Here is a 14682-nt window from a genome sequence, read left to right as displayed (position 1 = left end):
TCTACTTTGTTCTGCCCAGTGATGAAAATATGGATAAAATAATCCCAGTCTGAGGCCACGCCCTACAGTGGTCTGCAACCTGTGGCTCTGGAGCCTCACGTGGCTCTTTGACTCTTATGCAATGGCTCAGTGCAGCTTTAAAACATATAATAAAATAAGATGCTATTAAAATTATGATTTAACAATTTGTGAACCTTAATATAAATCACGTTGTGCAATGACTCAGCATCTTCCTCCTTCACCTCCTGGAACATCTACAGACCATCAACTTTCCTTCAGTTTTAAATCCCTGGTAAGAAACTAAACCAACAAAAACACTATTCAGGAAGAAAACAGATTCATTTAACCACCAAAGTACAGGTTAAATATGTATGATTTATGTGTGGCAAGAAATAATTAGCATGTGTTGATCATATGATCATGTGTTATCAAATTCATGTTACTTTTTGTAGCCTTTCAAATACATTAACTAAAAAAATCTTCTTTATATAACATTGTGTTCATGTAAACCGAGATGTGTAATTTGAAGGTGAATATATTGTTTTATTTCTTGATGTCAATTTATTTTATTTTAAACTGTTTTTAGGTTTCCATTTACATGATCAATATAAATCAAATCAAACATTATTTGATATCATTTAATACACTGTATTGTCTTCATTGAGAAGGTATTTTTGGCTCCAGGAGGACTTTAATCTAAAGGTTGTAGACCTCTGACCTACACACACTGGAATTATGAATGACCCTCAAAGTAAATACACAAAATCACAGGAAAAATACAGAAAGATAAAAGAATAATACACACAAAACTCCAAAAAAGACAAAGAATTATGACCAAATTAAACAAAATGAGGGAAAAACCAACACAGTGATAAAAAAAATACACAAAATTAGGAGTAAACTTACAAAAGGACTTTGAAAACAAACGAAATGACCACAAATACACACAAAATGAAAGAAGAAATGTACAAAGTGAAAACAAATGTACACATGGGACTGCAAAAATACACAAAGTGAGAAAAAAAAACACACAAAATGAGAAATATTACACAAAAATCCTCCCAAACACCAAATGAAAGAAAAGAAAGAAACAAAAATACACAAAATTAATGAAAATAACAGAATAATACACATGAGACTTCAACACACAAAACAGTGCCAAAAATACACAAAATGAGAGAAAAACATACAAAATGCTCACAAAAAAAAAAAAAAACATACATAAAGGGTTTAAAAACAAACAAAATCAAGAAAAAACACAAGATGAAAATTATTACACAAAATGACTCCAAAACACACCAAATGAAAGAAAATGGAAACAAAACTAGAGCAAAATATACAAAATGACTCCAGAAAACGACAACAAATAGCTTGTCTTGTCCTTTCTTAAGTCTTGTTGTTTTTGTCTCGTCGTGTCTTCTCGTTTTGTGTTGTGTCTTATCTCATCTTGTCATGAAATGTCATGTCTTGTCCAGTCCTAATTGTATCTTGTCATGTCTTGTCTTATTGTATTTTGTCTCGTCCTGTCGTTTCCTGTCGTGTCGTATTGTTTCATATCTCATGTTATTGTTTACTTTGGAATAAAAAGGTGTGTTTAGAGACTAAATGATGCTACACATCACCACAAAAGCATGGTGGTGGTTCCATCATGCCCAATGGATAACTTTTCTAAACGTGGAGCCACAAACAGTCAAAGTGGATGAAATTATAAAGTATCTTTACATTCACAGCTGAGACAGTCAAACAAACAGAGCCTAAACCTCATTCTCTCCTCTTCCTCCTCTTCCTCCTCTTCCTCCTCTGAGCCGCTGCCCTTGAGCTTTTCTATTACCGCATGGAAAGCACCTCACAGGCCCTGACAAGCACAGCGGATCGACACTAAATCAGAAATCAGTGCCAGCCGCAGATCTGAGCCACCATGAAGGTCACAGGCCTGACACTGCGTGTCGTCTCAATCGAGGAGAAGCAGCGAGACACCAGTGTGTGTGTGTGTGCGTGCGTTGTTAACATGACACACACCAACAGGGGCTCATGTGTGATGGAGGGATTAGGCGGCGCAGAGCGAGCAGAAGTCATCAGAAAAAGGTTTGTAGAAATAAGAGAAGACGACAAAAAGTGAAGAAAGACAGAAGGTCAGAGAAGACAACGTTCACACGTGTTTTAACCACAGACCATTTCCAAACAGGGGTACGAGGGCATATTTAATTCACACAAAATTCCAAAAACCCAAAGAATTATGACAAAAATACACAAAATGAGAGAAAATCTTACAAAAATTACTCGAAAAAAACAAAACAAAATGACTACAAAAATACACAAAATGAGAGAGAAAAAGTACAAATTAAAAACAAATATACACACAGGACTCCAAAAATGCACAAAATAATGGCAAAAATACAAAAAATAGGAGAAAAAACAAAATAGTGACACCAAAAAACTAAGAAAAATGACAACAAAAACACAAAAAGAGGAAAATTATTACACAAAATGACTCCAAAACACACACACTCAGAAAATGCAAACAAAAATACACAAAATGACTCAAAATTCACTCAAACTATTAGAATAATACACACAAAAAGAACAGAATAATAGAGACAAAAAATGCACAAAGTGAATAGAAATACACACATAAGACTAAAAAAAACTATAAATTAAGACAAAAATACACAAAGTGTCACAATCAAGGAGAAGCAGTGGGACACCAGTGTGTGTGTGTGTGTGTGTGATGGAGGGATTAGGGGTGCAGAGCGAGCAGAATTCATCAGAAAAAAGGTTTGTAGAAATAAGAGAAGGTCAGAGAAGACAACATTCACACGTGTTTTAACCACAGATGGTTCCCAAACAAGGGTACGTGGGCCCAGAGGGGTCGCTGAGCAGATTTCAGTGGCTACAGACAAACATTCGTTAAGTAAGTCAGTATAAATCAGTCAAATAGAAAATAGTTTAAGATCAAAAACAATGGACGCATTGGAAAGACTTAAACGGTTAGTATTATTATAGTTACTGTTAAACACACAGAAAAATAGAACAAATTGGCAAAAGAATCACAAAACAACAACAAAAACTACACAATATGACTGAAAAAAATAAGGAATTAGATAAAAATATAAGAAAAACTCTAAAGAAATGATTAAAAAAAATACACAAAACAACTACCAGTATAAATATCAGGAAAATATACCAAACAAACAAAGAACAAAAAATGTGTCCAAAAGCTCTAAAGACGACTATAAAACATGCAAAATTAACACAGAAAAATAGAAAATAACGGCATAAGAAAACAACAAAAACTACAAACAGTGACTCAAAAATGTAATGAAAATACAAGAATGATTCCAAAAAACATACAAAATTACACGAAAGGTCACAAAAACAAACAAAACAACGACAAAAACTACACAAAATGACTCAAAAACATAAAAAAAATGTTGATAAAAACACAACAATGACTCATAAAACATACAAAATGACTGAAAAACACACAAAAGGATGAAGGAAATATGAACAAATATAGACATACAGTATATACAATATACAAAACGAGAACCAAAGTAGAAAGAATGACTCCAAAAACTCTGAAAAAGTAACACAAAAGTTGAAAACTACAACAAAACACACAAAAATAAATAAATTAACACTAAATTAATTTTAAAGACATAAATTGCTGAACAATACACAAATTACCCCAAAAACACACATGACGACTCAAAAACATAGAAAATTAGACAAAACACACAAAAAGATTTTTTTTCAAAACACCACAAAATGATCAGTAAATACCAGGAAAAAAAAATACAAAAAGACAACCAAAGTACAAAAAATCACTCCATAAACTCTAAAGACGACTATAAAACACAATGAAAAGGACAAGAAAAACACATGAAACTCCAAAAATACACAAAATAACTGCAAAAACTCAAAAGAAGGTTATAAAAGTACACAAACGTAACACAGAAAATTAAGAAACTACAACAAAACTAAAACAATTTCAGAATTCTTTCCTGTATTAATGCTCAGATTGGTCATTTTTCTAAATACTGACTTTTATTATATTTCTGTGGCTGTGCGGCCTTTGTGGCTAAACAAATAAAGGTCAGAATGTACACAAATAAAACATGAAATAACAATATTTCCCGTTAGCAGCTTGAACTTGATGTAGGTTTGTTGAACACCGCCATCTGCCGGTGAGAAGCTGAACAACACCTGTTAAATACACAGATTCACTGGTTTTGAACAAATACTGAAATGTAAATCATTTAATTTGCACTGTTGACACACGTGTGACAAACATTTATTTTAACAGAACTCCAAATCATCGTAGCGCCGCATAATGAGCGAAAACCTGCGTTTTGTTCTCCCAGAGCTTCCGTAGATAGCGTCACATGGTTGATTTGTTTTGGTCATGGTTGAAAATCAGCTGCGACTTCATTTCATCACTAACATATTTAATATTTCTCTTTCACGGATTATTTGCATGACTTTGGTGAGAAGACGGAGGGCTTTCAGTGAACAAAGAGCGAAAGGTGACGTTTTTTTAACTTCCTTATAAACGGGTGTTCTGACTCATCTGGTGACCGGTTTATCTGGTTTCTCACTGTTCTAACGCTTGCGCCTTAAACTGACTTCATATCGGTTTTAATTCATTTTTTTATTTTTCTGATACAGCACAGAATACATTTTATTTAAAATATAAAGGAAGAACATCAAATATGTAGCCATAGAACAGTATTTTTAGCCCAGGTGATCACTATATAAATGGATCACCAGATGAACTGGAACACCAGTGATGCGTTTATGAACTCGCACCAGCGTTAGCATCTACATGCTAATGCAATGTTTCTTGTTTGATTCAAAGCTTTTAATAACGTGTTTTTCCCCCGTGTGACATACCTTTAAACGCAGCGTGTCGGTGAATTCTGTGTTTCCGGAGCAAAGCGGAAATGCTGCGGTGGATCCTCGGAGCCCGCGAGGCCCCCAGCTCAGCGGAGGTGACAATCAAACACACATTTTACTACACACTTTTCACTTTTAACACACGCATGTCAGCCTCTGCAGTGTACTGCCACGCGCTCTCACATATGACAGGACATGTTCTCACAGGAAAGACTGTCAAAATAAAAGTACGACAGCAGACATGACAACTGGCGGCTCGGGGGCCACATGCGGCTCTCTGTCTAATTTTGTGTGGCAAAATAAAAACACGTGGGAGAAAAAAACAGCACAAATACATATTTACAGACAAATACACCAAAAAAACAAAATGCATACAATTACTCCAAAATCGCACAAAACCATTAAAAATAAATAGGCCGTGGCTATTCATACGGAGCGCCACTGATTGGCCAGTTTAGATGATGTGATAGGTACACTACGTGACTTAAAGTTCTGTCAGTTTTATTTTAGCTCAAATTAATTTTTAACTACCATGCTAACCCATTTATTTTAGCCCTAATACAGGAAACACCCTAAAATGTTTATTTTTTTCGTATATGTATTTTTAAAGGAGGAATTTGCCGTGTTATGTATGTTAAAATGAATAAATATATGACAAAAGTGGGATTCGAACCCACGTTAGCAGAAGGAAGAATACTTGAGTGCGGCACCTGACACGGTGAAAATGTATCCATAGTCCTGTTTAAAATAAATAATTGAAAAATTATGAAAACAGCAACAAAAATTACAAAAATGACTTACAAAAAACAGAGATATAGAAAGTAAAAGAAACATTTACAAAACGACAACATCAACACACAAATTGAGAACTATGTAATAGCTGCATTAGCCGTGGACAAACACACAGTTTATCAACAAGAAATCACAAAATATAACCAAAGTCACATAAAAAGACAACAAAAATACACAAAACGATGACAAAACACACAAAAAAACAATAATGCACAAAATGCAGTTTTCTACTGCACATTGGACAGTGTGGGCGGGGCTTAGAGAGGAAGGCAGCTGGGGAGGAAACGTGTAAAGTAGCAGCTCTGAGAATGAGGATTTTAGACTAAAATGAGCTTTAAGATCAAACTCTATCCATAGAAACCACAAGGTCTGATTTTATATCACCAATAACATATAAATACAGTATTTATATATTTGCTATGTCTCTCACTGTAGCTGTGTTTACATTATCCTTGGAAATGTGCAAAATGTAAATAGTTCAATAAAAACAAGTGATGAAACACCTGAATGTCAAAAAAACACTTAAAGCTCAAAAGTTTGGACGTTTTCATGAGGAGGAATTTCAGACATTTCGATATTGGAGTGTGTTGCAAAAGTGCCATGAAAACACCATAAATACATGTCACATGACGTGACGTACATAGTCACATGACGTGACGTACCTGGTCACATGACGTGACGTACTTGGTCACGTCTCTGAGAAAACATGACGCGGTACGTGTGGACAGAAGAGGAGACCCAGACATTTCTTAGCGTTTGACTTAATAAGTAAATTATTAGAAGCACATTAGACGTGAAACAACAAAGGAATACAGAGTGTTTTAAGGAGGTTTGGATGTACGTCTTTCTGCAGTAAAGTCTCACAGGATGAGATTTCACCAGTTACGAGGCTCCTAAACAACTTTCAATGGAAACACGTTAAAAGTGCAGTTATGCTTTGTCAATATTCAGAAATATCGCTTTTATTTTGTGAAAATCTGTGATGGAAACACAGCTTCTCTCTCTCTCTCTTTTTTTTCTCTCTCTCTTTTTTTTTTCTCTCTCTCTCTCCCTCTCCCTCTCCCTCCCCCCCCCCACACACACACACACACACCCTCCCAGAGGAGTCCAGTGTTGCTCATTGGAGAGGAACAGCCCAAAAACCGCTTCACTGAGCTCCAGGTGCTGAAAGGACACTTTGACATTGTTCGATTTCTGGTGCAGATTGATGACTTCAGGTAGGTGGTAATACCCCCCCCCCCCCCACACACACACCCTCCATCCCATCTCCGCCCCACAACCCCCCCACGCTAACCTCCATCCCTCTGTGATTGACAGGAGATCTTCACCTTAGCACAGCCTTACAGAGCATGGCCAATGTGTAATCATCACCTGTGTGTGTGTGTGTGTGTGTGTGTGTGTGTGTGTGTGTGTGTGTGTGTGTGTGTGTTCCGTGCCCCCCGCCCCCCCTCCATCCCCTGTGTTCCTGAGTCCACAGTCGGGGCCAAAGGCCAGAACATTCTTTCCAGATTGCTGTGATGTGTAAAAGCGTATCTTGAACATCTCGTGACCACGAGCTTGTCCTGTGTTTGCTTTTATCTTCAGTTCAGGGTCAGGGGGCCACTTAAGGCCATCACATGTCCTCTCTGAGTCCTCACACACACACTCACACACACACACACACACACACACACACATGTTTCTGTGTGTTCCAGATGTGCATCAGCGGGGGACGACGCGCTGGTTCTGATCTGGAGCGTGGAGGTTTCTGATCTTTTTCTTCTTCTGATGATGATGATGATGATGATGATGATGTGTAATGTTGTTATTCTGTGACTCACAGACAGGAGAGAGGCTCCAGGAGCTACGAGGTCACACTCAGCAAATCACAGCCATCACCACCTTCAGCTCCACCAATGGCGTAGCAGCACACGCCTCCCTCATCACCGCCTCCTCAGACCGCAGCCTCAGCGTATCCTTTTTATAATTATTAATAATTATTATAAATATTTAATAATTATCCATTTTAAGCTCATCATTGCTACAAACTTTGATTTGATCATGTTGTCTTCTCTTGTCTTGCTGACACTTGTCCTGTTGTCTTTTCTCTTGTCGTTTTGCATTTTTTCCGCATTGGGTCTTTTCTCGTCTTTTGATGTTTGGTTTCTTCTTTGCATGTCGTGTTTTGTCTTTTCTTGTTTTCTTCTCTTGTCTCGTCGTCTCTTGTCTTCTTGCACTTTTTTCGTATTGCGTCTTTCCTCGTCGTCTTGTGTCCTTTGATGTCGTCTCGTCTTTCCATGTATTGTCCTGTCTTTTCTTGTTTGGTCTTCTCTTGTCGTGTGTTTCTGTTTTGACGTCTCGTCACTTTATGTCGTGTCTTTTTAAATCTTGTCTCATCTTGTCCTGTCTTGTTGTGCCTGTGTTTGACACCCAGTCAAAAGTCTTTAACTCTCGTACAGCTGTGGGATCCTGACACAGGAAACCGGGTTCAGACCATCTCTGACCTTCAGTCGTCTGTGAAGGTGTCGCAGCTTTTGTCATTAAATTTTCACACATTGTCGTCCATGTTTTCGAGCCGACCGCTTCTGGCTTTATGCACTATGCGTTAGGCCACACACAGCCAATAGGGGGCGCCAGTGTGTATTAACAATACACTAAATGAATTAAAAAAACCCCAAAAGGTCACAAAAATATGTGTGTGTGTGTGTGTGTGTGTGTCAGTGTCTGCTGGTGCTGGAGCGTCAGTGTGTGTGGATCTCTGGTGGGGAGGAGCTCTGTGTGTGGAGCAAAGACTTCCAGCTACAGAGTCAAAGACAAACCCACAGCGACAACGGTAAGTACCCTCCTATCCTATCCCGGCACCAGCAGAAGTATCACACGCACACTGATCACAGAACGCCTTCTTATCAGGGATAACAGCGTTGATCGAGCTGCCCAAGAACTGCATCGCAGCTGCTATGGATAAAGACATCAGTAAGAGACTACCTACTTACCTATCCCTTTAGCTACATACCTATCTATCCCTTTAGCTACATACCTACATATCACTCTAGCTACATACCTACCATCTATCTACCTATTCCTGCATACCCTCATATCTACTCATTGTCACATATCCCTTTATACTCACCTGTCACTGCATACAACCAAACCTTACTACACTCCTATCTATACATACCCACCTCTACTCTATACTCTTAAATCCCTACAGATATTCCTATCTACCATCCAGACCTACATGACCCTGCATACCCAGCTATCCCATCATACATACACATCAGTGCACACCCATCTATTCCTGCATACATTTAGTTCAGTGTATTCTTACGTATCTCTTCTAATCTTTACATACACACCTATCCCTACACAGACCTTCACAGCTAAACATCTATACCTAAATACCCATACAGTATATCACTACATACCTGCCTATCCATACATACCGTCCTATCTTTACATCAAGATTTTTTTAATTCCAGCCACATTTCGGTCTTGTTTTTTTTTTTTTTTTTTTAATGCAATCCATTAAAGTTCCTTTAAAGCAGGATAAGTGAGTAGAGATATGAACGTGCTTATCTGTGTGCAGTGATCTACAGACTGACCGTATCCACTGACTCCTCTGTGTCTGTGGCTGAGATCCGCTGCCTGTCCAACCACCAGGACCAGATCAGATCTCTGATCACGGTTAACGGTAAACACTCACAGCGCTAATGCTAATGCTAACGCTAACGGCTGACAGCTGAGTTTTAGCTCAGCGTGAGAGCTTATGTTCTTTCCTCAGACGGACTCTTTGCCAGTGGCTCCCACGCAGGTGAGCTGGTGGTCTGGGATGCCGTGGAGTGGAACATGGTGGCGCGCGAGCGTATCCTGTGGGAGGAGCCACAGGCCGGAACCGAAATCCGCCTGGGCGCCGCCCAACCCAGCGAGGTGTCCATCCAGCACCTGAGCACCAACGGAAAGGTGAGACACGCCCACTGTGGATGCTCGTGATAGGCGTGGCTCACTATGGTGGGCGTGGCCTCACTGTGGCGGTTGTACCTGCAGCTGATCGTGGCGGCGGTGGGCGGCGGCCTGTACGTCTACAACGTGCTGACCAGGAGCGTCCTGGCCTATAGGAAGCAGGCACACGACTCCAACGTGCTGCACACCTCGCTGCTGTCAGACAGGTGCGTGCGCTCATCACTGAGGCCCCGCCCCCAAACCAGTCTACACTCACAGCTCGCTGGTCCTCAACCACGCCCACAAACTGCCTCAGTGGTGAGCTGTGACCCCCATTCAGGAAATGTTAGCATGTGATTAACAAAAACACACAAAATGTCACAGAAATACACAAAATGACTCCAACAAAAGCAGCTCTAAATTAAACAAACAAACAAATACACAGAACAGTTTTAAAAAATAACCCAAAATACAGAGAATGTCCCAAAAATACACAAAAAATAAAAACAAAATACACTAAAGGACTCCAGAAACACAAAAAATGTCACTAGTTTAAGCAAAATGACTTCAAAAACACACAATTATGCAAAATGCCTCCCAAAATACACTAAATGTCACAAAAACACCCCAAACGACTCCTAAGATATTCAAAATGACACCAAACAACTCAACACAAAATGCCACAATAATAAAAAAAACTACCGGAAAAATACACAACGTCACAAAATGACTCTAAAAATACACAAAGTGACATAAATGTTGATCATGTGACCCTTGGATCAGACAATCAGAGTTTTGTGGCCGTGCTGGGATGATTGTGTCATCACTGGTCGACACAAACTGTGATTATTGATCAGGAAGTGATGATCAATCAGTGTGTGTGCGTGTGTGTCTCAGTGACGTGATGTCATGCTCTGAGGACGGCAGTGTGAGGATGTGGGAGATCCAGGAGCAGCCTCTGATGGCTGAGGCTACGTCAGCAGGTCACACACACACACACACACGCACACGCACACGCACACACACACACTAGTTAACTCCTCCCCCTCTCTCTCTCAGGTCTCTTTGGGGGGATGTGGTCGTTCGGTCGCTCTAATAAATCGTCCGTGCACGTGTCAAAGAAAACGCCGCCAGACTCCGCCCCCGTGAGGACGTTAGAGCTGACAGGCGATCTGATTGGTCACTCTGGGGCGGTGCAGGTGGGCCTTTCTTTCTGTCTGTCCTCCTCCCTGTGCTGAGTCAGCGTGTTGTAAATGTCCCTGTTCTCTCTCCGTAGATGTTCATCAGCTTTAATGAGAGCGCGTTAGTGACGTGTTCCACTGACCACCTCCTCATCCTGTGGAAGGACGGGCAGAGGGAGTCGCAGCGCCGCAGTCTGGCCCTACTGCACAAGCTGGAGGAGAAGGGTGGTCTCTGACCTTCGACCCCTGACCCAGCTCAATGCTTCTGTCATGTTTGTTTACAATGTTGCTGAATGAACCCTTAAATGTGACGTTTGTCTTTGATCTTTTTTAATTAAATACACACTAAATAATAATAAAAAATACACAGAACAGAACATTTCACCACTAATCATGACTGACTGGATATTTCACACTGGACCTCAAGCAGCTTGGGTTCTGTTCCAAACTAATGGACCACTGGCCAACAGTCCAGTCCTTTTTTCTGCAAAAACTGAAAAGTAAATGATTTTTTCACAGTATTCTCATTTTTTGAATTCCTGTTTTTGTGGGTTTTATGAGCTGGAAGCCCAAATTATGTAAAAATAAACAAATGAATACTTGAAATTGTTTAAATTGTGGGCCCTGAATCTATAATCTATGAAACTTTAACTTTTTGGATGGAATTATGGAAATGAACCAACTTTTTCATGATATTCTAATTTTTTGGAAAGGGTCTGTATATGTCACAAAAATACACAAAATGACTAAATAAATATACAAAATGACAAAAACAATTCAAAGATATGAAAAATAACAAAATGTCACAAAAATCTAGAAATACAGTCACTACAGAACAAAATTCACACAAATGTATAAAAAAATAAAGCAACAAAATTTCAACAAAAATACACAAAATGACTTAAAAGACAAAATGACACCAAAAGACAAAAAATAGACAAAACAACTATTTAAATACAAAATGTCACAAAAAAATTAACACACAAAATGTCAAAACTACAACTAAATTACCCAAATTGTTAGATTAATGCACAAAAATGACAACCTGCTTCCTTTACAGGGGTTCATTGTTGCTCTAAGCCAATTTGCACTTTTTTCACCTAAAATCTGTGGCCCACTTAAGGTCAAACTGGTCCGTATTTGGCCCCTGAACCAAAATGAGTTTGGAAATCCCTGCTTTTAGTTTTCAGTCTACATCGCTGTTTAAAAAGTGGAACTAAAACATGATTTGTAGTTTAAAGAACACTTTAATCGTCTTTTCCAAAACATTAAAACTGTTGACAGACAATATGACACATGATAATAAAGTACAGAAGCAGCAAAAAAGCACCAGAGAAGCTTAAAGTAAGTAATAATGAGGCAGAGAGTGTTTGAAAAAGAAAGATTTTCTAAGTTTAAAAGTGTGCTTTGAACAGATATTTCATCCCGTGGGTTTAATCTCACTATTAATCAATAATTGGCACATTTCTGCCGTGTCAGCGGGACAAAGGAGGCAAACAGGAAGCGCTACGTAAGGCAGAAAGTGATCAATCAATCAATCAATCAGCCCTATCAGGAGGAAGCTCAGTGCTACACGAAGCAAAGCATGATGGGAAAAATTACAAACAAATGGAAGGAATTCAGATTGACTGGAAAACATCATTTTAAATATAATTTTATATTATATATATATATTATATTATATTTATATTATATTATAATTTTTTTCTCATTAATTTTATTAAAATGAAACATTTCCTTATTGTTTCTTAAAAAAAAAATGTTTTTTCAAATATAAAAATTGTATGTTTTGTCCAAATTTTATTGGTTTTTTTTTTTAACTTCTATTTTAAATTATTTTAATGAAACATTCCCTCACTTTATGGAAGAGTTTTTCCACCCTAAAAATAAGACTCAATAAGATACATTTTATATAAAACTACATTTCTTAATTTTTTTATTATTTTTTTTAAGTATTTCCAGGACTTTATTTTCGGAAAAATTCTGCAGTTTCTCATGAAAAAGAACTGAAACATTAATAAACAGTGTTTAACATGAGCTCAGATTCATTAATGAGAATTGAGCACTAAAATATGAACGTCACATTTCCTTTGATTATATATTTTTTTAAGTTTAAGTGATATTTTTAATTCTTTACTTTTTACAAAAATATTTTTTAACTTATTTTTTAATATATAAATTGTATATTCCAAATGTCATTTTTTTTTTAAACGTCTATATTAAATTAAATTAATTTAAATTATTATTGGAAGGAAACATTCCCTTACTCTATAAAATTGTTTTTCCACACTAAAAATAAGATTTAATAAGATACATTTAGTATAAAATGACATATCTCATTTCTAGGGGAAATTGGGTTTATTTTTAAATGTTTTAAAAATATTTCCAGGACTTTATTTTAGGGAAAAATCTGCAGTTTCTCATTAAAAAATACTGAAGCATTATTACACAGAGTGTCACACATGAAGCTCAGATTCATTCATATTATTTGTATTTCCTTTGATTATTTGTTTTTCTAAAAATGAGTTGATTTATGAAAAAAATCTATGTATTTATTACAACTTTAATTTTAAGTTTGTTTAAATATTTGACTTAAACCTTCTTTTTTTTAAATAAAAAATAAAATTAAATAGATAGTTTCTTCCATGCATTAAATAAGATTAAATATGATAAATTTAGTATAAAATTACATTTCTCATTTTTAGGGGAAATTGGGTTTATTTATTTTTTTTAAAAAAGAAAGACTCGGCAGTTTTCCATTAAAAACATCCTGAAGCATTATTACTTTTCATTTATAATTATAATTTTAGGCATTTATTATCAAATTATGTTTGTTTAAACATCTAATCATGTTTTTGAACATATTGTAAAATGCATTTAATTAACTTTAAAATTCAATGGTGTCAGTTACATTTTGTTTCCCATATGCACCTCCTCTACACAGCCACCAGGGGGCAGGCCCTCCATAGAGATCTACTGAAGAGGATAAAAACACAACATTAGAGAAGAAGATGATTAACACTGACGTATGACGGCACACGTGAAGCAAACGCACGTTTACGCCTAAATATGAATGAAAAGGAAGCAGATAGATTGGACTCAACTGTAGTAACTCATGTAAAACACACATAACATGACAGATTGGTCAAAAAGATGTTCACTTCTGGAAGAAAGCATGAATATTTGTACATTTTCAATGGTAAACAAATGTTTTCCTCTCAAAATCAAGAAATCCAAGATGGCCGCCATCCATATTGTTAATTTGGATGATTTGTCATAACTTTGGTTCTATTTGACATAGAAACATGAACTCAGTGGCAATGTATAGGTTTTCAGGGTGAAAAAATTGAATAACATATCTTAAAATACTGTAAATTGTGCTCGGAGCAAGATCCAACATGGCCGCCATCCGTATTGCGAATTTCAATCTTACTATAACTTTGATCTTTGGGGACAAGGATTGAGATGAAATGGCTTAAAATGATATATATTGCATATTAGAGCAAGATCCAATATGGCCGCCATCTGTTTGACAAAATTTGACAACCTTGACTTTAGTTCAGGGGTGAAATACGGACAAGTTTTAATCTCAAGTGGGCCACAGAGGTTGGGAATCGGACAATTTCAACGCTAGTTCTACTTTGCTTTGCCATGTATAAATGATATAAAAGTATGTAGTATATAAGGCACCGACAATGTCCAATAAAGTGACAGCTAGAGACTGTATTTATTTAATTTGGGGATATTTTGACGATTTTGGAAAAATTAGGTTTCTTTCAACAATTTGAAAGTGAAAATGACTTCCATGGTGTTAAAACTGAGAACCCCTACAAATATTGTAGAGTTTCATCAAATTTATGAAAATTCAATTAAACTCCACTTCATTAATTGTAAA

General features: G+C 37.1%; 1 protein-coding gene across 1 annotated transcript; it reads left to right on the top strand.

Moving 5' to 3' along the window:
- The first annotated feature begins 4375 nt into the window (after window positions 1-4375).
- Window positions 4376-11098, top strand: wdr41 (WD repeat domain 41). Its single transcript, XM_028463329.1, has 14 exons — window positions 4376-4526; window positions 4906-4991; window positions 6790-6905; window positions 7383-7431; window positions 7511-7639; window positions 8127-8189; window positions 8389-8500; window positions 8578-8640; window positions 9254-9358; window positions 9449-9627; window positions 9712-9833; window positions 10504-10589; window positions 10666-10805; window positions 10883-11098. The coding sequence occupies exons 2-14, from the start codon at window positions 4944-4946 to the stop codon at window positions 11021-11023; spliced, it is 1353 nt and encodes a 450-aa protein (XP_028319130.1). The 5' UTR covers window positions 4376-4526; window positions 4906-4943; the 3' UTR covers window positions 11024-11098.
- The last annotated feature ends 3584 nt before the right edge of the window (window positions 11099-14682 follow it).

This window comes from Gouania willdenowi, chromosome 12, assembly GCF_900634775.1.
Source record: "Gouania willdenowi chromosome 12, fGouWil2.1, whole genome shotgun sequence".
Taxonomy (NCBI): Eukaryota; Metazoa; Chordata; class Actinopteri; order Blenniiformes; family Gobiesocidae; genus Gouania; species Gouania willdenowi.
The sequence above is the reverse complement of the archived record's forward strand: the minus strand, read 5'-3'. Positions and strand labels throughout refer to the sequence as shown.